Source organism: Gopherus flavomarginatus, chromosome 2 (genome assembly GCF_025201925.1).
Source record: "Gopherus flavomarginatus isolate rGopFla2 chromosome 2, rGopFla2.mat.asm, whole genome shotgun sequence".
Classification (NCBI taxonomy): Eukaryota; Metazoa; Chordata; order Testudines; family Testudinidae; genus Gopherus; species Gopherus flavomarginatus.
In genome coordinates, this window is record NC_066618.1 from 197,690,794 (window position 1) to 197,716,584 (window position 25,791).

Genomic DNA, 25,791 nt, shown 5'->3' on the forward strand with positions numbered 1-25,791 from the left:
CACATTGAAATATTTTATTGTTTGTACATGTTTCTCCAGAGTAAAAAAGAAGGAGATTAGAATATTTAAGACAATAGGCAGGTGTCTAGCTTATTGTCTTGCCTGGATCCGTCAGTTTGTAGTCGTCGTGTTGGACGCTTCCTGTAACTGTCCATGCAGTTTTGCAATCTCCAAGAAAAGGGTTGCAAATAGTTTTGTTCCTTGAATGTAATTGTGCCTATGCAAAAAAAAAAAAAAAAAGACCAATGTTGCTGAACAGATTATGCAAAACAAGGGCCTGACTCTGTGAGGTGCTCGACCCCCGCAACTCCTATCGGTTTCAATTAGACTTGAGGGTAGTCAACCTTTGCAAGTTTGGGCCCTACGTTTAGTGGGGAGGGAGAGAGAAGGGAAGAATTAAGTGACTGGGTTTCAAGGTGCCAGATTAAGAACCATTAAATTGTAAATCTCCAAATTATCCACAGGACAAAACAACATGGGAAATTGCCATGCTAGCTTCTCCATCCCATCCCACCAAAACGCCTTATCCTAGCTCAGGGGTGGGGAGGGAGGGAAACCATCTCTAGGGTCGAGACAGGAACTGCAGTGTTCTATGCCTATTTAATCTATATTTCTTTGCTAAGTGTCTCATAAATTTGTTATTAGTGCCAGCTATCATGGTAAGTCTTTCTCTGTGAATTAACAGCATATTAATACAGACAAGCTAAAGGGTTGGGCAGAAGACATTACATTTTCTCTTCCATCCTAAAAGTACAACGTTGTCAGGCCTTCTTTTATTAACCTGGTAAGGGGAAAGGATGGAACAACTGCATGAATTAAGGATGCCATTTAACATCTGGTTTTCCTGACATGCAGCAATGTGTGCATTCCAGAAAGAGGATTAAAATTTTTGTGTTGTGTCCCCTCAGTACTTCTGTCCATAACCTTAATGTGTGGGTCTACTCTGAAAAAGCGACTGTTGAACGTGATAGTGGGATGTCATTTTACTGTCTCTCAATGATTTCTGGATCAAATGTGGTCAGTTTACAAGAAAAATATATTTTCTTCTAACTGCCAGCCCTGCAAATATAAATGTGAGTTCTAAGAATCAAGCTGAGTTCTTCCATATCACGATCTGTTACAAAGGGTCTGCAGCCTTCCTTAATCACACTATTTGCTTCAAATTATGCCCTCAGTGAAAACCTAACTGTTTGGAAGTGTAACTCATTGGAACTTGGTAGACAATTCCAGTATTGGTGACCCCATGATTCCAGAGTCATGCATCAGGCTCCAAACAATGATAAAATAAGCTTAAAATTCATGTGATTTTTTAAAAAAAAAATAAATGTGGGGTTATTTTTATTTGCCTTCAGTTGTCAGAGACTGTAGGATACACTTCCTTCACATTCTTAAGCCTTTCTCCACAATCACAAGGGCCGGAAACATATAGGGTTTTTTGTTTTTTTTTAAATGACAACTGAGATTATCATGCAATCCCTTGATTCCAGCAGGTGGCTGGGACTTCAAGAAAAAAACCCAATTATTATGAGACTTGCAATAAACTCATGCAAGTTGGCAACAGTGCACTTCTGTCAATAGAGAAGAAGGAATAGATTCCATCTTATTCCTTTTTAGCCTTGTTTGGCACTGCGGGAGCAACACAAGTAAAAAGCAGCAAAACCTTATTTTTTGTCATTAGCATATACAACTCTGAAGGTCCCAAAATAGATTCTATTAGATAAAACAGCTAGAGACAGGATTGTCAATTAGAATCAGGTGGGCACAGTCTAGTATGCTGGGATTGCTGTAGTACTTCAGTTCCTCCTCTCGTCTCTTACAGTGCCTTTTTTTTTTTTTAATTTTAACCTGCTTATTTTCTCTTTTTGGGAATGCTCTGCATCATCAGCTGCTCCAATTGGAAGCATCATCACACTCTTCCTTGTTATATTCTGGAACGTTTGGGCAATCGGAATTGTTGCGCCATCCCGGATCATTTCTGGATCTTGTCCAAAAACTGAAACACATGGAAAGAATGAAATTCTGCAGAAGTAAAATGAAGACACACTGGTTTCTTCACTGGAGCTAGTGAGCTTTGGCATTCTGCCCAGCACAAACTTTTCTTGGTAGTATTTCTTTTGGAGAAAACTGTATAGCAGCTAATGTAATAATACCATTATACACATTCTCGAAAACTATACTGGTCTTTTGATACTATCCTGATTTTGCATCTCAGTACACAGAAAAGTGAGACCGTATCTTCCAACTGCCTCTTACCTTGCAATATAGGCCCCAATTCAAGAAGGTGTTTAAGCATATACCTAACTTTAAGAGCAAGTAGTCCTACTGAAATCAGTGACTCAACTCATACAATTAATATTAAGCACATGGTTAAATACCTTGCTAAATCAGTCTCAAAAATCAGCTGTTTGCACTGGGTTTTAGGTTTTCTCCTCTTTTTAAAGGGTGTAAGTGAGTCTTCTGCTTTTGAAAAGTAATGTAATCCTTTAACGGGCTTCCATTTTTTCTACTGTAGAAGCTACCAGAATCTAACAGTGCAGCAGTGTGTATATATATATATATATATATATATATAGAGAGAGAGAGAGAGAGAGAGAGAGAGAGAGAGAGAGAGAGAGCTAGGCCTTGTGTGTTTATATATCAGGGATTGGCAACCTCCGGCACGCGGCTCACCAGGGTAAGCACCTGTTTGTTTACCTGCTGTGTTGGCAGGTTTGGCTGATCGCAGCTCCCACTGGCCACGGTTCGCCATTCCAGGCCAATGGGGGCGACGGGAAGCGGCGCGTGCCAAGGGATGTGCTGGCTGCCAGTTTCCACCGCCTACATTGCTCTGGGATGGCGGACCGCGGCCAGTGAGAGCAGCGATTGGCCAAACCTGCCAATATGGCAGGTAAACAAACTGGCCTGGCCCGCTAGCGTGCTTACCCTGTCGAGCCGCGTGCCAGAGGTTGCCAACTCTGTTAGTAAACACAATTATTTGGAGTCCCGCTGTGTCACACATCTTTAATGTTGTGTAGAAAGCAAAAAGATACATGAAGTGAGAGAGACAGCATTGCTTACTCCTTCCTAGGGGAAGAGGAAATACCCTCTCTATTGCCCCAAGCCCCCTTTGAATAACCTAAGCAAAAATGTTGCAGAGTGGCAGAAGGTTCTTAATATTTTTACCATGTTGCTTGGGAATGGAAAGAAGAAAAGAGGACAGGCAGGGGAGGAGGGCAATTCCTGGGGGCTCCAGGAGAAGCTTACTGTGTCCCAGAGGAAGAGAAACTTTAACTCAGATCTAGCAGTGAAAGACTTGCTTACATTACCTTTCCTGAGGTAGCGAGACTACCATATTTGATATTTCTGAGGGGGAACATTAAAAAGATCTTTTATCAACAAGTGGGAGCATTTACCAGGGTAATGCCTATCTGCATAGCTGCCCCTCCTCCCCCATTTACCTGCTGTGCTGCATTTATTTGAGTATCATACGAAATCATATTCTATCAGGTACATCATAATATGTCAATGGGCAGCACTGAGATGAATTTTCCTCAGGGTGCCTGATACATAAGGCAGCAATAAGCGGTTACCTGCATCTAAATGCACGGATTAGAGACTAGAACCATAAAACCAAACTGCAAGCGTGTCACCGAACAGGCACAGTCCATTCACTGAATAAGTACCACACCCCGCCTTCCCAAATTATCTGGATCTAAATAATGTTCCAAACAAGAAATTCTTTAATTTTAGGAAAAAAACTCCTTTTCCTTTGGGCAAGTCACTGTTAGCGTGACATTTTTTGGTGGATGTTAAAAAATAATAAAAGAAAGAACAAACCTGTTTTGATTGCCATTCTTGCTGCTGTATAAAGAGGATCATTTATGTCAGCAACCCATGGCATTGCACTTATTGGCACAGACACCTTCAGTTTGTTTGGGCTGTTTCTCTTAGAGAAAACATCCTCTAAATATTTTATCACCTACAAGGAAAGCATCTTTTCATTAATAGTATTTATACATTACATCCTTCAATAATATTATATCCAGAAATTGTGCACTCACAAACATACACTTTCACTCCCAAGCCCATACACAGCCACATAGTGGAATGATGCTATTCATTATTCTGTAAATTTTAAGTGTTGAGAGGATCTCTGAAATTAACAGGAATTTAATATGCTGAGAACTGACCAAAAGTTGAAGTTTGCCAGTATTACCTGATGTTCTCCGACTGAAATGTCCATGTGAGGGACTTGCCGAATTGAAAATTTTCCTATTACTTTTGCGGGTATAACTGTTTTTATTCCTGGTTCATGAAAAGCTCCTTCAATCCCATGAATAGAGAGAGAGGGGTAACGCCACAGGTGACTAAGTATTTCCTCCTTTATAAAGTAACAAAACAAAAGTGACAATGCCACTGCCATTCAAAATTCACACAATCTACTGAGAAACTAAGTATCTTGCATGTAAAATTTATGCTTGATTACTTCTGCAATTTAGAGCTGACCGATTTGTGATTAAAACCTCTATCTGGTAAAGGTCTTCCTAAGTAAACACTGCTACTTCTTTTAGTCAACATTTGCCTACAGCATGAGAATATATGGAAGAGGAAAGCTATTCATATAGAACTCTGGAGACAGTAAGAGCAGACAGGTGAAAAATGGCACAGCAAGAGAGTCTTGGAGGCAAAAGTGTACAATAAAAATAATGAACTAAAAAGAAAAATACCATTAGGAGATCATTTTTGTTTTTCAAATTCTACCAGCCAACTGGCTTATGTAGTGATTATTTAGCTACTTTCAGTTGTCATTACTTCTAATTTATAAAAGGATCATGAATTGTGATAATGTCTCCATAAACTGTATGCTATTTGTTTATAAATGTTTCAGTGATAACTTGAATGTGCTTCTCATTTGCAAAATAGTAGTTGTATCCCAGGCTAATAAATTCTGATGCCAATGGCAAAGGCATGTATTAGCCTGGAATATGATCATTACCAAGTTAACAGGGATCATTATTATGTAGTCTCCAATCAACTACTAAAACCACTCACCTTAGAACTGCTGGCCTACTCAGTTTACAGGGTTTTACACCATCTTGCTGTACCCTATTTATGCACTGGTTCAAATGATACTAAGCAGAATGGACAAGCTCTGATGATGAAGAAGGCAAGAAAAGCTTTTAATAATGGGCAACTCATATCTAAATGGAAATGATAACTGGACAGTGATCAGCGAACAATCCCATCCATTCTCTGGAGCGGATGCAAAAGATAATTTGTACGGCTTTAACTATACCGATATAGTTCAAGTGGTAAAAACTCCCTAGTGTGGACAGTTATATCAATATAAGAGTGCTTAAAATGGTATAGTTTTATTCCGGTTCAGGAAGTGGAATAAGCTGTATCAGTATAAGGCACTTATATACCGGAGTAACTGCATACATGCTAGGGTTTTACACCAACATAAATACAGAGGTAATTTAAAAAAAAATATATCACATCCCTAATTGACATAGGACTACTGGTACATCTTCGGTAGACCAGTTCTTAGCTGCTGGGTTTTATTGGTATTGTTAATTTTGGCATTGTCATTTTAAAATTCTGTCAAAAGCTTCAGACATCAAAATCTAAAATAAATACATAAAACCAGCCCCAAATTATACCAACTTTTCTGCTGCCATCCACTTTCCAAACCTGAATTCAATGTACTCTTTAGTCTATGGTCTTACATAAGTGGTTTTTTGTATACAGTGTTGTTGTACCTGTGTTTTTCCCAGGATATTAAAGATGGGGGGGGGGGAGATAGCTCTAATGGTTTGAGCATTGGCTCACTAAACCCAGGGTTGTGAGCTCAATCCTTGAGGGGTCCACTTAGGGATCCAGAGCAAAATCAGTACCTGGTCCTGCTCACAAAGGCAGGGGCTGGACTCAATGACCTTTCAAGGTCCCTTCCAGTTCTAGGAGACTGGTATATCTCCTATTATTATATACAAGGTGGGTGAGGTAATGATACAAATAAAAGATGTCATCCACCTTGGCTCTCCCATAAGTGTTTTTTGTTTGTTTTGGGGGGTTGTTTGGGTGTTGGAGGTTTTTTTGTATTACTGCTTTTTATTGACTATCTGCATTTTCAATTATTTCCCCCAGATGTTTGCATATGACCAGGCCAAATCTTTTTTTTTTCCTTTTAAAAACTTCCTATCTGAGCTTTTAACTCTTTAGATTCCTTTGTTTTGTTTGCCTGTGTTCACCATTGCTTGAAACATCTTGAAGTTTGGAGTAATTGGTGAAAGTAATTAATGGGTCATTTAAATTTTTTCTGTAGACTATTAATAAAGACGTTACTGTACCTTAGTGTCATATCGGAATTTTTTCACATCACTATTATTTTTATATTCCTCTAGATCAAATTCAATTGCTTCATACAACTTCTTCTCCTCTTCCGTAAGGGAAGCAACGTCATCATAGACTCCAGGGATCAAAATACGACCTGATGTATCCACAAGGCTATCTATAGAACAGATACCAACAGGCATCATCTTACCTTTAATTTAGGGCAGTGGTTCTCAACCATTACCATACTGGGACCCCTCTTTTTCATACCAAGACTCAGTCACATCTAGTCAAGTCACTCACTCCCATTTAACTATATGAAAAGGGAGATGTAGAAGTGCAGACTCATCCCTTTGGCGCCTCCAGCTGGAGACTCCTAGGAATTAGCTTGTTCCAGATCTGGAGCGCCCTCTGCAGGCCAGTGATCCGCCTGTCCTCTAGTCCCGTGTCCCTCCCTGGACCCCGGTGCCTCTTTTAACTGGGGTGCTGCCCCCCAGCAGTACCCCACCAATCTGGGTCTCCTCTCCCTGGGGAACCCCCAACCCACTATCCCTGCTTTGCCTCAGTCTTGGCTACTGCCCAGTCTCCATCTAGCCCCCGTTCACTGAGGCAGACTGCAGTATCAGGCACTCATCATAGGCAAAGGGTTTGGACCTGCTGCCTTTGCCTACCCCTGGGTTGCCCCCTGCAACCCCCAATACTTCTTGGCCTTATGCTAGGCTGCAACCTGGGGCTTTCTAGGCAGGAGCTCCCCGGCTCCTCTGCCTTTCCCCAGCCCTGCTCCACTGAGGTACCTTGTCTTTAGCTCCCAGCAGCCAGGCCCTTCTCCCTCTACAGGCAGAGGGAGACTGACTGGGCTTCTGACTCACAGTCTCTTATAGGGGCCAGCTGGGCCTGACTGAGACCTGACCACAGCTGAGCCTGCTTTCCCCCAATCAGCCCAGGCTTCTTGCCCCAGCCACAGCCCTCTCCTGGGCTGTTTTAAACCCCGAAGGGCAGGAGTGGGTAACCACCCCGCTAGGGGAAATAACTGTATAATGGTTAGGAGGTCCTCTGGCCTGGGGTAATTTCTAATCTACTAAGAAACCCACTGAGTTGCTGTTTGCTGTTCAGTCTTTCATGAAGCTAGTGGCTGACATGGAAACATCATTCAGTTTATATAAGAATTAGCATAAAATATATTCAATTTCAGAAGCCTTCACTAACAGCACATGTCAATAAGACTTGCCTGGAGCAGGTCTAACAAACATGGTGCTGAAAATAGTGTCAACAACTGGTGGGCCATCTACTCTGGGGCTCCCAACAGTGATAGCCCAAGTGGAAATAGTGGGAAGTATTTGTATTTTAGACAGGCACTGAGGGGCCACATTTAACTCCAGAATAGGCCTGGAATCAGCAAGGTACTTCAACATGTATAAGTTTAAGCACCTGATCTGTTCCACTGAAGTCAATGGGCCAACTTCACACAAAAAATCCCCCACACATGATCATCCAAACGTCAGGATGCTTACACAAGCCAAACTGAACCACTGAATTTCTGAGGTTCACCCTCACCCATTACTAACTAGTTATCATCTAGTAATACGATATGCAGTATTACCAAGCAGAGCTATTAGATCAGTCATTGGTTCATGAATGATGCCTCCAAAACTTCCTGAATGAAGATCTCTCTCCCCACACCGTACCTGTGTGAAATAAAGGTAACATGTTGACATGCAAAGAACATTGTTTTAATGCTTTCAGATCACTGACTTTCCATAGGGACTCAGGTAATCTCAGTTTTATTGTTATTTATGGCCTGTATTTAAAAAAAGGCATATCCTAAGTACTTTTAGGAAACTCCCTGTGCTGCAATGTGGAAAACTCAGGGTCAGAAATGGTCTCAGGTCTGCTTCTGGCAAGTGAAAGATGGCCTAGTGGCTTTGCAGCAGAGTATGAGACTGACAGGTTGAGCTCCAAGTATCATTCTGTGCAGCCATCTAGTAGCAGATATGGATCATTTTTGCTATCTTGATGGAGTCATTCTTCTTCAGCATGGCTTGAAAGAGTTGTATTCAGGATCCTGAGATAGTCGCTTTTAGTCAAAATATTCATCTACTAATTTTATTCTTTTTCCAGTCCTGCGATTGATGTAGATTTTGATTTGGTTCTCTAGGGATTAGATTGTAGGATGGGGCCAAGCAGGACTGGTTCTAGGTACCAACAAAGCAAGGGGCAGCACATTTCCAGGTGCAGCATTCCGGCCCTCCTTTTTTTTTTTTTTGGAAAAATCCACCAATGGACAGATCGGGCAGTGCTAGGACCTGGCAGAAGCCAGGCTGGCTCTGCACAATGTGCTTTGCTTGCAGAGCGGTTCCCAGCCCGGCAGAGCCAGGGGGACCGGGTGTGAGGCAAAGACCCCAGCTCCTGCTCGCAGGGGGACAGAGAGGAGCCGCTTTGACAGATGAAACTAGTTGCTGACACCTGATCCCCCGGGCCAGCAGGCCAGGAAGCGCAGACCAGCCCGGCTGCTTAAAGCACAGCGGAGGGGGGAAGCAGCTCAGAGCAAGGCGCAGATCCAAATGGAACCGAAGGTAACGGGGGAAAAGGTGTCCCAGGGCAGGGACGGCTGGCAGGGCTGAAGCTGGGTGGAGAGGGGGAAAGTCTTGCTTATGGGGGCAGCCACTGAGTTATTAAAAGACTATGCAAATATAAAAACCAGAAAAATTCAGTTCATATAAATCTTTTTAATTTATCAGAAACTGAGCACACCGGAATACACTAACGTTTTTCATTATAGTGTATAGTTGAACCCAAGTTGTTTGTAATTGTCATTTTGTTAAAATTAAATGAGAACGCTAGTAGGAAATTGTTTTATTTCACTAACTACAAATTGTTTTCTTTTTTTTTTAATTTTAAACAGTCAAAACAAAACAAAAACATTGCAAAGTGCAAAAGCCAAAAAAAAAATGCAGGGGCAGCCAAAATGTTTTTTGCTTGGGGGCAGCAAAAAACCTAGAGCCAGCCCTGGGGCCAAGGCAGTATCTCCCCTCTTACTTACTGACACAAAAACTTCCAGCCAGGGAATTTATTTCCCTGTCCTCCTTACATTTCCCAGTGGCTCATGCAAGTTGCTAAATCACTTACCGTGTACTACTTACTCTGGTCAGTGGTTTCAGAACCTTAGTGCAGCTTCTCAACCAACAGTCCCCACTAAGTTGTGCACTCTGCTGGCAGATACCATGCATTGAGCAGTGCCTGCCACACAGGGGTGAGGCAGCAGTGGGGCTGGGGTTGTACTTGGGTAGCTAGCCAGTGCCACTGCCTGTGCCTCAAAGGCAACAACTTCTATTTTTAGCTTGCCAACTTGATCAAAGCTAGTGCTTGTATGCCTACCCAAGCTGGAAACTGCACCTCCAGCTGTAGCATAGATGTACCCTTGGGGGTGGAGGGGAGGTTGGAGGAGGGAGAGGGGAGAGAAGGAGAGAATGAAAGTGAATGTGAAATTGCGAATGAGGAGAAGGTGAGGGAGAGTAGGAGAGAGATTGGGAGGAGAGAGAGAGTGAATGGAGCTGATGAAATTAGGGTGGGGAGGGTGTGGAAGTGGGAGAGAATGTGGATGAAGGGTCTGCACGCGCATTCAGTCAATCTGTCCCTCTCCTAGCAAACACATATTTACTGAGCACATTGTCATCCTCTGCCCCAGGACCCAACCCCAAATAAATCAATGCCATTTTCTCTTTTACCTCCACAGAGAAGCAGATGTTTCCCCGAGTCCCATACGTGAGGGCTGGTTTCCTGTTGCTAAGCCAAAGGTTATCCGAAATCACAATATAGTCAACATCAGAGAAAAAACGCTGATTTTCTTTCTTAATTATTTCCTCTAGTCCAAGAGATCCTGCTTCTTCCATACCTTCAATAATGAACTTGAGGTTTACTGGTATGTCCTAAGTAAAAAACATCAACAAAGCCTAGGTAAGAAACTGGCATTTTTAATAATTAAGGGGGCTAATAAACTGGGCTATGGGGTTGGGGGGGGCAGCCCAAGTGGGCTGTCTAATTAAATTGCCATCTCTTTGGTGCTGGGAGCCCCTTTTTGTGCAATGTTTGCCTAGCAAAATGTGGTCCTGGTCACAACTAGGGTTATTGGTACTATAAGTAATAAATAATTTATAAATAATATTTATTTACAATTAATAAATAATTAACAACAACACATCCCCCTAGAAAGGGCAATCCTGGAGCATACAGCCTCAGGGACAACATTTCCTTTCCCTTATAAACTTTCTCTCTCTTCCTTATTTTCCCCTTTTTTTTCTTGCTCCCTAACATACAGGCTGCATCTTCTCTGAAGTTTTCCTCTTTATCTCCCACTGTTGCAGCTCTACCAATGCTAGCCATGGAGAGGCTGCCCATGTAGGCCCCTTGCTGGCATTTTTATCATTGTGTTCTCTAAACCTGCAGGATTAGGCGATATGGTGGTAAAAATGCAGATGGGCAGCCTACAGTGGTACTTCCAGTGCCGTCAGCACCAGTGACATTGCACAGCTACTGCAGCATAGAGAGAATTTGAGAAAGTCTTCAGTGCAGGCAAAGTCATATGACAACTTTCATCAAGGGCCAACAGGAGTTAGAAATGCTCATATGTCCCAAACAAGAAAGAAAAACGAAGCTCAGCATTCCACTGTGGTTCATTTTCAGACTATGAAGATTGCTTTCTGTTTAACTTAAAAGACAACACATTGCATTTCTTCAGGTTTCAGATTTGATGCCAGTACAAATCCCTGGACTTTAATGGACTTACGTCAGGGACAAGTTTAGCCTGAGTGATCGGATAAACCAGAATGCTTCGCCAAACAACCACAAAGAAATTAAGAATAAACTGTGCATATATATTGTAAAATGAACTTTGTCGTTTGCTAGAGAGAGGATTCAGGAGGATAAGCCTTATCTGATTCACTTACAGGGCCGGATTAACCTTTTGTGGGCCCTGGCGCCAAACCTATTTGTGGGCCCCTATGTAGTCACTGTGGGCTCCGAGTGTGGGCCTGATGTGGCAGTGCCATTGGTGCCATAGTATACCCAGTACTGAATCTCAGAGACATTTTTCTTTTTGATCACTCACCTCTACATGACTATATGTATTGCCATACACAGCTCTGTCAGCCACCAGTTTTTCTCATTGAGCTGTACACCCATGTGGGTTTACCAGTGTCCACAGTGAGTAGAACTTTCATAGTGATCAGGGTAACTGCCCACAGATTTATCTCCTTCCTCATTCAGACTTTCTATCGCCATGTCTCTAGTACCACCCTATGTCACCCATCACTGCATGTGGTCCTAGTCTCAGCTCAAAGTTCTAAAGCCAGCAGATACCTGATCAATTCTGACAAATCCCTCCCCGGCACCTATCCTGCCATTTGAGCAAGCCACTTCCAAACACCATTTACCCAAAGTGAGGACTTAGACATTGAGAATCTGAAGACACCATCCTTTCTCCTTCTGCTCCCATCTACATGCTAGTCTACTACCTGATCACCACTACCTCTCCCCATACATGTTTCCTTTCTACTTTGGATATGCTCCCCAACCAGCTAGGGCTATTCTACCGCTGCAAGCCGGACCTGCTTCCTCTTTCCCTGCTCTCCTTGACATTCCTTTCCTACTGGTGACCTCTGTTCCTTAAGGTTAATTCCAGTTCCTTTATCTGCTCTAGCTTAATTGCCCCCAGTAGTCACAGAGCCACCTGTAGCTTCTCTGGCTATAGCCATGGGGCCAATTGCCAGAGGGCAGCCTTAGATAGCTGCGGCTACTAGTTAAGGGAGGGGTGGCAATTCTAAGGCTGAGCATGCTTGAACCTTGCAATGTCAGCACTAAGGATTCTAAATCCTCAGCGCTGGCCCTAGGCAGCTGCAGACTCTGGAGTTAGGCATTTCCCTCCTCATGGCTTTAAGTACCTGAGATTCCCAACACCTGCAGCAGAGGCCACCAATTCCCACGCACCTCTCAGCTAGCACCTAGTCGTGCAGAACGTGCAGCCTGAATGATTTTGGAGGCTGGGGTGCCAGGAGGTTCCCATCCCTGAGCAGCAGCTCTGCAACAAGCTCATATGACCCCCTCTGCTGTGAGACCAGGACCCTGGGAAGACAGTGGAGCTACCCTGTGTATAATCACTTCTGTCCAAGGCCTGTTGAAGTGAGTGGGAATCTTTTCACTTTCTTTAATGGGCTGTGCATAGAAGCAAAGGACCCCATTCTAGACTCTAGGAGCAAAGTGCATTCTATGCTGCACTGGTTTACTATTGTAACAGGAACATCTCATATTACTTAGTGAATAAGTAACATCTCCTACAGCACCTAACTTTTTCTGCGAGGCTTCCCACCCAATTATTAAATGTAAACTTGCTTCGCTTACAAGGCCGGAAAATATCAGGTAGTATGGTCACAAAAGCAAGGCACTTCTGAATTCAGTAGGAATTTTGGATGTGCACAGAATACAGATAGGACTGGTTCCCACATGGTTACAGAACTGCAATAAAGTGGAACAATTTTCAGCTTGTGTGATTGGAAGATATCTGGATCCATATTATAAGACCGCCCTACATAAATGAGGAAAAGTTGAGGTGCCTTTATTCTTTTGTTCCACTCTTTGTTTCTATGGGGAATTTGCCAATGCAATATCACTGTCTTCCTTTTAAACAAACAAACAAAAATGGTAATGGCTGTTGAAAATAGCAATTGCAGTCCTAGTTAGCACTAGGAAGACCCCAGCATTTGTTGCTCAATTTTATCCTACTTTATGTACAGCAAATTATAGTGGATCAGCATATTTGATTTGGGAGAAATGAAGTAACAGTTGCCCAAATTGAGCTTGAGCATTCCTGAATTTTGAGGGTGTTCAAATCTGGAAGGCAGGTGCTATATTTCCTTTTTGAATATTAGATAAATCTGGAAAGGAAAAGTCAATTTTTGTTTTCATGGCTCAGAAGTGGAAATCCTCCTGTACTGTATCTGAAGCTGCCCAGGTCCTCTAGTAGAGCCTCCCCTCCCTTACTTATCATTTTAACTTCTAGTGAGATCCACATACCTCCCTTGCTAGGCTTCAGATAGAGGGGTGCACTGTCCATTTAGTCCACCCAGTTCCTTCTTTGGGGTCTACTAGACGAGGTCACACCAGCATCCCTAAGCCAGTCTGGGGAAGTCTTCTGAGGGTGACATCGAGGCCAAAGCCTTCTACTCCTTGGGCACACTTGTTCCCCATTCACAGTACCACCCTTCAAGCAGCCAGCTCTCCATTCACAGCAAACTGCAGAGCATGGGGTCTCAGCATCTCCCCTCCCTCCCTTTCCTGTTGATAGCAGCCAAGGGAATGCTGGGAAATGTAGTTTCTTCCCTGCTCCAGGACCAGCTTTATAGGCAGGGAGCTGGCCAAGGGACTACATCTCCCATGGCCCCATGGGTTATCAGCTCCCATGCTGTCTGCGCTGCTCTGAGGCTCCATTTCTGCAGAGGGGAGGAAGTGAGTATTATGGGCCCTGTTCTGAGCTTGGGCCTGGTGCTATGGCGCTATGGTAAATCCAGTACTGTTCACTTGTTAAAATGCCAACCTGGACATTACTGATTTGAAAGATTAACACATTGTAGAAAAACAGCCATAAACCACATCAGTTTACAACAGCTGACTTGGACAGCAAATAACTTAAGATATAATTTATATATTTGCAGACTAGCAGTTTTCTTTGCTAAATCTCATATGCTGTTGAAAGAATATACTGTTCTGAATGAGCATTTTCCAGGTGCTTTCATATCCTTATTCTGTCCATGGATACACACATACTGATGATAACTTGCAGCCACCAGCAGAACAGAAAGGTGCAAAACTAAGCATGACCAATACTTGCTTTAAAGTCAGTTCTTTTACACTTTTAAAAAGCTTTCAAGCAAATAGTCTTCCTGGGTATCAAATCAGTTTAATGCTTGCCTTTTTCCTCAGTAGCTTCTATAAGGCAGGACAAGGAGATTGCACCCTCTGCATTACATTGAGCCTGGTCAATACATAAAATACCCAAGCACAAAATGATCTTGGAGAGGGCTTGGAAACAGCATTAAAAATATACTAATGTTTGCAAATATTTGAAACCAATTTGTGGGGATGAGGTTACATTTGAAATTCACTCCTGCAGTGCCACTGGAATACAAATCTTTCTCTTTACTACCTACTAATTTTAGTGCTCTGAATGATTCCACTGCATTTATCCAGGCCAAGACAGGTCCTTTGTTATCTGTTGCTCCACGCCCATAAAGATTTCCTTAAAAAAAAATAAAAATAAAAAGCTTATATCAAACTTTGGAGCCTTTGATGCTGCTTCAGATATAAATGGGTGAAATCCTGGCTCTACTGAAGTCAATGGCAAAACTCCCATTGAAGTCAATGGAACCAGGATTTCACAGAATAGTTTTACGTAAAGGTGTTAGATGTTTCCCAGTAAGGTTAGTGCACTAGACCTCTGAGGACTCCAAGTTCAAATGTTGATTTGTGGCACAAGTCTGCTTGCTGATTTTATTCTAGTTCTTAACAGAAGTTTGTCCAGACCACAACATTTCAATACAGTTTGGCACAACATGCAGTTGCTATGCAGATGAAGCCCACAAAAAGAACTCTAGCGATGATATCACTCAGCAGTGATGTGTGTAGGAATTGCACACTACCTAGAAGTCCTATAAACACATCAGGGATACAGGCCATGGTATTACTACAAAACTTTTCAGATTGATAAATTTGTATACATTTATAAAGGTCCAGATTCTGCTCTCATTCACATTGGTGTAAATCCAAAGTAACTGCCATTGAAGTCAATGGAACTACACTGGTAAGTTTGATAGGAATTGGTCCCAAAGAGTGGAAAGGAGTGGTCTAGTGCAGGGGTCGGCAATTTTTCAGAAGTGGTGTGCCAAGTCATCATTTATTCACTCTATTTTAAGGTTTTGCATGCCAGTAATACATTTTAACATTTTTAGAAGGTCTCTTTCTATAAGTCTATAGTATATAACTAAACTATTGCTGTATGTAAAGTAAATAAGGTTTTTAAAATGTATAAGAAGCTTCATTTAAAATTAAATTAAAATGCAGAGCCCCCTGGACCAGTGGCCAGTGTGAGTGCCACTGAAAATCAGCTCGCGTGCCGCCTTTGGCACACGTGCCATAGGTTGCCTACCCTGGTCTAGTGGTTAGAGCACAGGAGTGGGAGTTGGGATTTCTGAGTTCTCTACTTTACTCTTCTACTGACTCACTGTGACCTTGGCTCCACAGTTTTCTCTTCTGCATTGCCTTAGATCCATCTGATTTCTCGTGGGAGCATGAAATTAAGGGAGGGAATATGACTGAGTTCCATTCATCACTGTTGGCATAGGTGGCAGGTATAATAGGTCAGGGTGGGGGCGGGCAAAGCCTCCCGTAAACCAAGCTCTGGCCCTGCACATGCTCTACCAAGCTTGCGGGAGCTCAGTTTTGGCTAGAGACCAGCAGGCAGCTGGGACCAGCTGGTGGCCCAGAGCTGGGGCCGGAGGCCAGGGGCAGTTCGGCTGGGGCTCCTCTGGCTGGGGAGGAGATCGGGGGAGGCTTGGGGCTCCGGCAAATGGGGGTGGGGTGGAGGCAGGGCTTCAGACAGAAGGGGTGGGGCTGCATGGCTAGCCTCCCCAAATGGGAGGCTCACAGCCACCCATGACTTTTGGCCCCTGTAGGAGGTCCTTTGGCAGAGCTCTGTGGAGATGTGGTATCACAGAACTGGGTAGACAGCAAAATGGGAGGAAGCGCTGTTCATTCCTCATCATCCCCTTCTGACACAGAGGATTTCAGAGCAAAAACATGCTCTGTTCTGTTTTGTTGACCAAGGCGGAAAATGTTTTCAGCCCACCAGTGTCTATGCAAACCAAACAAACAAACAAAAAACCAACAAAACACCATCATGTTCAGCCCACAGCCAACAAATCAGCAGAGCCAAAACAAAAACAAAATCAGCCAGCCAATCAAAGCAGAGCAAAAACAAAATACTCCCCAAAACTGAAAACCCACAAGCAGCACAGCAGTACAGTGACCACTGGAAGTTTGCAACCAGGGCGACTGCCCTGCTTGCCTGTTCCTACAACCAACCCTGATTAACTCCTGCTGGCTCTTTCCCAGCTGATTCTGTGTAATCACAAGCAGAACTCAACCAATGACAGCATGGCTCCCGAAGGCCCATTTTCCCTGAATTTGTCCCAGAGATTTCCACACAAGTAGCACCTTCTTACACTAGGCCTGAGTTTTGAGGGAATCTCCTCCCACTCCATAAGTTAGTGTCATGCATACAAATACTTGTGCCAGAATAATAACCATATACAGACCATCAATTTCAGTCAGTGTGTAGGGGTCAGTTTTCCATCCATCTTCTTTTTTGGCAGGTTGTACATCCACATGTCCATAGAAACATACAGTGGGTTTTTGTGGATCTTTACCAAGTTCTGCTAGAATTAGAGGAGGCAACGGAAGGCTCTGGCCATCAGGCAGCTGTGGAGGAACATTAACACAGTAACAAAGAAAAGCCAAAACTTTGTGGAACAGGCTAGTAGCTACATGGGGAATTGGAATTGTCAGTATTCAAATGACCCTTTACTGGTGCACTGGACTCTTATCAGAGCAGGTTGTCAAAATTGATTTCCACCCTATCTCTAAAGCTGATACAGAAACTAAGATTCTCTCCCCTGCTATTGAGCTTCTGTGGTGAAACTGAAGAGCCCAACTAATGTTTAACTATAATACAATGATAGTACACACTCTTTGCTAGGCCCTTCCATTTCCTCACAACTCAGCCTGCAATGGAGACGATAGAAAACTGTCTACACCACATGTAACCAGGGCCAGTGCAAGGATGTTTCGCACCCTAGGCGAAACTTCCACCTCCCTGTCCCTGAGCCCCCACCCTGAGGGCCCCCCCCAACGGCAGCTCCCCCACTCTGCCCTGAGGCACACCCCCGCTGCAGCTCCCCACCCCTCACCCTCCACCCTGAGGCACCCCCCTAGCCCCAGTTCACCCCTGCTCCTCCTCCACCCCGAGCACACCGTTGCTGCTTCACTTCTCCCGTCTCCCAGGCTTGCGGCGCCTAAGCTGATTGGCGCCACAAGCCTGGGAGGCGGGAGAAGTGAAGCAGCCACTGCGTGCTTGGGGAGGAGGTGGGGCAGGGGTGAGCAGGAGCAGGGAGTTCCCCTGCGTGCCACCCCCCCCCCCTTACTTGCTGCAGGCGGCCCTCCCCGTGCCCCCCTGCCCCAGCTCCCTCCGCCTAAATGCTGGCGGCGACCCGGGTTGCCAAAGATCTGGGTGCCGTGGTCGCTGCCAAAGAAAATGCCACCCCCCCAAATCCTAGTGCCCTAGGCAACCGCCTAGGTCGCCTAAATGGTTGCACCGGCCCTGCATGTGACATGAGAATGAATCCAAGGTTGCACAGAAGCCATTTTTGAGTTTGGTTTTGCAACAGATTGACGTTCCAGGCTCTTGGAATCTATTAAAAAATCAAATATAAAGCTGTGTTGTTAGGCAGCACTGGCAGCTGTTGCACACCATTCTGAAGACAGGCTAAGGTCTCAAGCTAATATGGCAGTTTACTACCACACAAGACAGATTTCTGCACAAGGTTAGAGAAAACTGGATGGCTCACAAAAGGAGCAGCTCTCTGTTTCAAAGGAGGAGGAGAAGAATTTGCAGACTGCATTGCATTAACAGGTGCTTTTGATTCTGCATGAAAGGAAGGTAGCTGCTGCATTACACTGGTAGGTGAGGGAATCTGTAAGAAGTCTAGTGCTTTCTCCTTCCTACAGAATGAAGGAAAACTGATGTCCCTTTAAACGATGAGCACTCTCCCCATCCTCAGTACAAAGCCTCACTTTCAGGTTGGTTTCAGTTTTGCTGCAAGAATAATAAAGGTTTCCACGGCAGCTATATGTGCTTAAATGAGCTTCTCTGTATCTGTATTTCATTCTCTACTGGGTCCAGATACAATATCTGGCAATGAAGGATTTCTATCCCATGCATGTCCAGTGCTCCTACTGCCTGAATGAAAAGAAAAAGGAAGGAAATAATACTGTAAAAAAGGGGGAAAGTTCACCCAGAGGCACAGGGTGACAGACTGCTGCTTTAGCTACTGGGAGAGCATGAACCACGCAGCTGGAGAGGGGGAATTGGCAATTAAAAACTGAAAAAAGAATAGGCTGCTTCTCAGAACTACTGAGAACAAAGCAGTGAGGGGGAAGTAAGCAACCATGTTGACAGACCAGGTGCAAGCGGGCGGCCTGAGCAGCAGCTTAGCCTGCCCAGAGGGTCTACAGACAGTAGAGGGAGCCCAAATACAGCCAAAAGGAGAATTCTACAGTCTGCAGCAGGGGTGGCTCTAAAGATTTCACCACCCCAAGCAGGGCGGCATGCCGCGGGGGGCGCTCTGCCGGTCGCTGGGAGGGCGGCAGGTGGCTCCAGTGGACCTCCCGCAGGCATACCTGCGGAGGGTCCGCTGGTCCCACGGCTTTGGTGGACCACTGGAGCCACGGAACCAGTGGACCCTCTGCAGGCATGCCTGCAGGAGGTCCACCGGAGCCGCCTGCCGCCCTCCCGGCAACTGGCAGAGCGCCCCCCCCCCCATGGCATGCCGCCCCAAGCATGCGCTTGGCATGCTGGGGCCTGGAGCCACCCCTGGTCTGCAGTGTTGGCATGCATGCCTCCGAAAGAGGCAGATTTAGTGCAGACGCACAGTAACAAAAAAAGAATGTCCTTGTGGCAGAGAAGGTGTCCAGGAGGTTTGAAGTCCAACAGGAGAACAGAGGAATGGCAATTTGTGTGGGCAATGTTGGTGAATTCAACAACAACTGCAAATCATGGGTGGTGTATCTCAAACATTTTGAGTAATTTGTAACTTATAGACTCTAGGACTGGAAGGGACCTCGAGAGGTCATCGAGTCCAGTCCCCTGCCCTCATGGCAGGACCAAATACTGTCTAGACCATCCCTAATAGACATTTATCTAACCTACTCTTAAATATCTCCAGAGATGGAGATTCCACAACTTCCCTAGGCAATTTATTCCAGTGTTTAACTACCCTGACAGTTAGGAACTTTTTCCTAATGTCCAACCTAAATCTCCCTTGCTGCAGTTTAAGCCCATTGCTTCTTGTTCTATCATTGGAGGCTAAGGTGAACAAGTTTTCTCCCTCCTCCTGATGACACCCTTTTAGATACCTGAAAACTGCTATCATGTCCTCTCTCAGTCTTCTCTTTTCCAAACTAAACAAACTCAATTCCTTCAGCCTTCCTTCATAGGTCATGTTCTCAAGACCTTTAATCATTCTTGTTGCTCTTCTCTGGACCCTCTCCAATTTCTCCACATCTTTCTTGATATGCGGTGCCCAGAACGAGACACAATACTTGTAGTTCTATTCCAGAGTTAGACCCTTGTTGACAGTGATGGGTCTGAAGGCATATGGACTTCTGCGTGACCTATTGTCTTCAACTGTGCCCAGAACTGCCACGTACGCTGCAATACATGCAGCAATGCAGGAACATTTTTCTCCTACCCATCGATGGTAGCAGAATTATATCAGTTTCATCAGCAACATCAGAGAAGTGGAGAATCGGTAGTATAGTTCACTGCTGCTCTAAGGAAACTGTCAGTTTAGACAAATATTACGTGATCCCCTCCATGACCAGTTAGTCTCTGGATTATGCAATGAGCAGGTCCTGAAAAAAATATTTACTGTATCAGTGCTTACATTCAAGAAGGCTGTTGAAGTGACTGGACTTCCAGGATTCTCTGGACTTTAGCATGAACTGACAAGTTCATCTCGTGAACTGATGAGACAGAAAACCACGGGAATGTAAGGAATTTCTGTGTGGCCACTGTGCACAAACTATGCACGCTGAGAAGACTTGCTGGACACACCAGGTCATTTGCAGTATGTGCCAGAAGGAAGGACACATTGCTGTGATCTGTCACAGTTCAACGACCTCCAGCACAGGTTAATCGTCCATACAAGAAGACACCTATGAAGACTGAAGCTAAGAGAAGATGGGAGTCAGGAATTCATAATGTGGAAAAAGACAGGAGCTCTAGTGACACTGGCCAAGACTTAGCACTACATTATCTGGAGTCAGAAATGGCATCTGGGTCACACCCTTGATTGAAGGAATTTCTACAAGAATGGAGCTTGATACTGGAGCTGCCATTTCATTGATTTCTGCATCTATCACCAGACTTTGTTACAAGTTCCTCTGGAAGAAACCTGTATGGTTTTGAAGATTTATACTGGAGAAAAGTTAGTCCCAAAAAGGATACTCCAGGTGAAATTTCAACAAGATGGACAATTCCTTTTATGTGATTGAAGGAAAATATCCACCACTATTTGGCAGATCATGGCTTATTCACTCACACATTTTAGTTAGATTATTTAGTCTTTTATGGCACTAAACTGGGGAGGTCTTGATAATCTCCATCCAAGAATACTACAGAAATTGCAAGCCCAATAGCAAGGATTTCTAATGAATCTGTAAACTTAGTGGTTGTGCCCTATGACTGGAGAATTGCTAATATAGTACATATTCTTAAGAAAGGGGAAAAAACGTGACCTGGGAAACTATAGGCCTCAATTGTATGCAAGGTCTCAGAACAAATTTTGAAAGAGAAAGTAGTTAATGACATAGAGGTAAATGGTAACTGGGATAAAATACAACATAACGTTACAAAAGGTAGATCATGCCAGACCAACTTGATCTTCTTTGAGAAGATAACTGATTTTTTAGACAAATGAAATGCAGTAGATCTAATCTACCTGGATGTCAGTAAGGCATCTGATACAGTTCCATATTGGAAATTATTTATTACATTGGAGAAGATGGGAATTAATATGAGAAATAAAAGTTGGATGAGGAACTGGTTAAAGGGGAAACTACAACAGATCATACTGAAAAGTGAACCTTTTAGTCAGGCTGGAGGGAGGTTACTAGTGGGTTCCAGAGGATCAGTCTTGGGTCCTATCTTATTTAACATTTTTATTAATGACCTTGGCACAAAAAGGGGGAATGTGTTAATAAAATTTGCAGATGTCACAAACTTAGGAGCTATTGCCAATATGGAGTAGGACCAGAATATCATACAAGAAGATCTGGATGACCTTGAAAATTGGAGTAATAAAAATAGGTGAAATTTAATAGTGCAAAGTGCAAGGCCATCCACTGAGGGACTAACATGAATTTTTGCTGTAAGCTGGGGACTTATTAATTGGAAGTGACAGAGGAGGAGAAAGAGCTGGGTATATTGGTTGATGACAGGATTACTATGAGCTAATGCAGTCCTAGAATGCATCAGGTGATTTATTTCTAGTATAGACAAGGAAGTGTTAATAGCATTATACAAAGCACTGGTGAAACCTCATCTGGAATACTGGAATACAGTTTTGGTCTCCCATGTTTAAGAAAGATGAATTTCAGGTGCAGAGAAGGGCCACTAGGATAATTAGAGGAATGGAAAGCCTACCTTATGAAAGGAGACTCAACCAAACAAAGGTTGAGGGGAGATATATTTATAGAGTGCAATTATATCAGAGGGATAAATACCAGGAAGGGGAAAGAGTTATTTAAGTTAAGCATCAATGCTGGCACAAGAACAAATGGATATAAACTGGCCATCAACAAGTTTAGGCTTGAAATTAGGTGAAGGTTACTAACCAACCGTGAAGTTCTGGAACAGCCCTCCAAGAGGAGCAGTAGGGGCAAAAAACCCATCTGGCTTCAAGAATGGGTTTGATAAGTTTATGGAGGGGATGGTATGATGGGACTACCTACAATGGCAGTAGTCAATCTGCGACTGCTAATAGCAAATATCTCCTATGGATGGAGATGGGATACTAGATGGGTAGGGCTCTGAATTACTACAGAGAATTCTTTCCCAGGTGTCTGGCTGGCGGGTCTTGCCCAGGCTCACATGCTCAGGGTCTAACTGATCACCTATTTGGGGTAGGAAAGGAATTTTCCCCTGAGTCAGATTGGCAAACACCCTTGGGGGGAGGGAAGAGGTTCGCATTCCTCTACTGCCTGGGGCATGGGCCACTTGCAGGTTTAAAGTAGTGTTAATGGTGGAGTCTCTGTAACTTGAAGTCTTTAAATCATGTTTTGAGGATGTCACGGAGTCACCGGGTGATGCTCTGGAACTGCTCCTCACAAAACCAGGCAGGACTTTGGGGAGCCTCCTCTCCCTTGGAGCAGACTTGTTCAGGGCAAGAAGGTCACACGTCTTCACCTCCTGGGTCTCTCCTTGGAGCATTCAGCATCCTCTGTCCCTCCGTGCACTTCCCACAGTGAGCCCGCCTCAGTGGGGTCCTGGGGAAGCCACAGGGTCCTGCACCCCCACTTCGCAGCCAGACGTGACTCTCAGCCAGCCAGTAAAACAGAGGTTTATTCAATGACAGGAACAGGGTCTAAAACAGAGCTTGTAGATACAGCGAACCGGACCCCTCGGCCGGGTCCATTCTGGGGGGCAGTGAACCAGACCCCCCACGTCTGCACTTCACTCCTCGACCCCAGCCAGCTCCAGACTAACCCCCCCCAGCCCCTCCTCTCTGCTCAGCTCCTTTCCTGGGACACGAGGTCACCTGATCTCTTTGTCTCCAACACCTTCAGCTGGCATCTTTGCAGGGGAGGGGCCCAGGCCATCAGTTGCTAGGAGACAGAGTGTCAGGCATTTAGGTGCACTGGCCTTTTGCTCTGCCAGATACTTAAGAACTGCCATGGGGACACTGAGGCACCAACACAGTATTCAGAGAAAACATTAAGAACATTCCTAGTTCATCACAGAGGACTTCAGTAACTCAGCCAGAGGTTAGGGGTCTAGTACAGGAGTAGGTGGCTGAGATTTTGTGGCCTGCAATATGCAGAAGGTCAGATTAAATGATCCCTGATGGTCCTTTCTGGCTTTAAAGTCTTTGGGTCTATGTAGATGATAAGGTACATCTATATTTGGGAAGTTTTTTTAATATAGGTGTAGGAATGTGTTGTCCTGTCCCTTTAAATATTTGAGCACTCTCCTCTCCCCAGAGTAAAGCCTCACTTTTGGGTTGGTTTCAGTTTTGTTGCAAGAACCATAAAGGTTTCCAAGGCAGCTAGAGATGTGCTTAAATGAGCTCCTCTCTGTCTGTATCTCCTTCTCTGCTGGGTCCAAATATAAGAAACCACCTTACTTCCTGGACTAATGTTTTAATCCTATGCTTAGAAGGGAGAATGCCTCTGCATACATGTGACAATGGGTGTCTCACTCCTTTCTACCAATGAGTATTATCCATACATTACATAAGAACACACCGTTAAAGTGCAGATCAGAGTATTTTAAAACATGGCAATGACAAATAGGTACCTTGTGGGAGCCCAACTTCACTAACTCCACAGTGATTCCCATAGCTCGAAGCCTGTCTGCTGTTAATTCCACCATTCGTGTTACTTCTTGTCTTAGCTCTGGCTGAATAGAATCACTTTCCACTGCTACCCATTCCTTAAGGGTCTGCAAAGGAATCCAGGAATATAATTAAATGAACCAGTGGGGTATTGAAAACCAGATCTGCGCTGTTGTTTGCGCTTTGAACTCAAAACACATCAGATTTGAAGCTGTTTTAATTTCAGCTCTGTCATGGCCATGTTATTGCTGTAGCCTCTTTGCCTGTTCTATCTGGCAAAGAATTGTCACGACACTGGATCACTTTCTCTCTTGTTCAGTGTCAGCTCTGCTGCTAAATTCAGAGTGATCAAAATCTGATTCCCTCATCCATTTTTACAGAACTTCATTGAAACCAACTCTCTTGATTCCATCAGGGGACCCCCAACAGCTCTTACCTTTCTACTTGTCCCTCAGGCAACACTCTTTTCACACGTATAGTACACCTTGGGTGGGTGGGGGGTATAGTTTCAGAGCAAACAAAATGAGCCCCAATGGATTCCTTAAAGATAGGGTGCTCTAGAGAAATTTTGCGTGGGAGGGATGGTCTATCTTTCTGTCTTCTATCCATCTGAGGTAATTCTCAGCTAACTGTCATCATGGGATCTAACCCCTGTCTAGAAGAATGTAGAGGGACCAGAGTAGTATTAAGGCTGTCCATTTAAATTCACTTTGAACTGTGTAATTGTGTTTTGCATGAATTGTCTAGAGTCTAGACAATCCTCATCTAGTTTCAGACATGCCCACTGTTACAATGAGTACGTGCTATTGAGTAATTCTACCAAAATGAAGTGTTCATAATTTGACATGAACTAATTATGTCTGACCCATTCCTCTGTTCTTCCTTTTTCCCAAAGCAAATTGATCCCACTTTTTTTTTTTAAAGAATCCCTTTAAAGGCTAAATCCTGGCAAAGAGGTCACAGCCCAAATGAATAAGCTGTGCACAGAAACATCACAGGACTGAGGAAAAGACCTGCAGCCCATTCCCAATCCAGTAATCAGTGCAGAGCTGGCATGTCTGCATGGCAAAGTGAGGGAAGCAGCAGCATACCTAGCCTGCTTCTCCCCTTTATGCAAGGTTTTGGCTCAGTATGGATTTGCATATTCTGCATGGATCTAGTGGTGATGGCCACAGTCCACCCATATTCCCATGTTGCATGGTACACTGTGCGCAAAGCTACCAACAATCTCTGCTACATGGAACACAAGAAGAGTGCAGCATCGCCACCATAGACTTTCTGTTGCCTAGCCCTGCTGCATAATGAAATGTGGCATTTCCACTACATCTGAGGCCTTGTGGAAGCCTGCTTACTATTTTCCCCTTAGAAGAGAAAAGTAATGGTCTCATGAACACACATTGTTGGTCTTTATTACTTCACTTCTGCATTGTAGCTATTTGACAATATGTGTAGCTCTTACCTGAATAAATTCATTTTGATGAAGATCAATGTATTGGAAGATCTGATTCTCCAAGCCTGAGGACACTCCTGCTTCAAAAAGCAGCATGATAACAGAAAGAGCCAATATCTGCAAGTTCAAGACAAAATTTGCTATATTGAAGAGAAGATACCCACAAGCACTTGTCAGGTACATTTCACTGCTGGGCAGGCAGCCATAAATAATTGCTGAACAATGGACAGGTCAGTCTGCTTTAAAATCCCACTGCACTAGGCAAAGGCGTTTAGTACATACAGCATGCAGAGTTTATTGGTCAATCTGTAGAGGGGGAACACAGTAAATGGGTTTTGCACTATCTGGACTACAAGCAACTTCTGGGAATGATTTTGATGCACAAACATTTTCTAAAGAGACATTTATATCTTCACCTCAAACTGTAGGTTCTGCCAAACACAACAAACATGGCGGGGAAATGCAAACAGAAATGCCCAAGGAGCTCAGCTTTCTATTTGGACATTTCCAAAAGGAAAAAGAACTAATTCAAAAATGTACATTCCACATGTTACATGCAGTTTGTTTAAAGGGATAACAATCCTGATGGAGATG

General features: G+C 44.0%; 1 protein-coding gene across 1 annotated transcript; it reads right to left on the bottom strand.

Moving 5' to 3' along the window:
• Positions 1–25,380, bottom strand: LOC127045593 (beta-Ala-His dipeptidase-like). Its single transcript, XM_050941834.1, has 11 exons — positions 25,207–25,380; positions 23,711–23,854; positions 16,674–16,836; positions 14,511–14,599; positions 10,038–10,238; positions 7,913–7,997; positions 6,330–6,490; positions 4,196–4,360; positions 3,817–3,958; positions 1,846–1,993; positions 1–217 (listed from the first exon to the last, which is right to left on the bottom strand). The coding sequence occupies exons 1-11, from the start codon at positions 25,378–25,380 to the stop codon at positions 112–114; spliced, it is 1,578 nt and encodes a 525-aa protein (XP_050797791.1). The 3' UTR covers positions 1–111.
• Between the last annotated feature and the right edge of the window lie 411 nt (positions 25,381–25,791).

Coding starts and splice junctions, on each gene's coding strand:
- LOC127045593 (XM_050941834.1), bottom strand. CDS start 25,380: ATGTACCTGACAAGTGCTTGTGGGTATCTTCTCTTCAATATAGCAAAT. Junction 14,600..16,673: donor CACACTGACTGAAATTGATG/GTCTGTATATGG, acceptor TTTTTTTTTAAG/GAAATCTTTATGGGCGTGGA. Junction 10,239..14,510: donor CATTCAGAGCACTAAAATTA/GTAGGTAGTAAA, acceptor TTTTTTACTTAG/GACATACCAGTAAACCTCAA.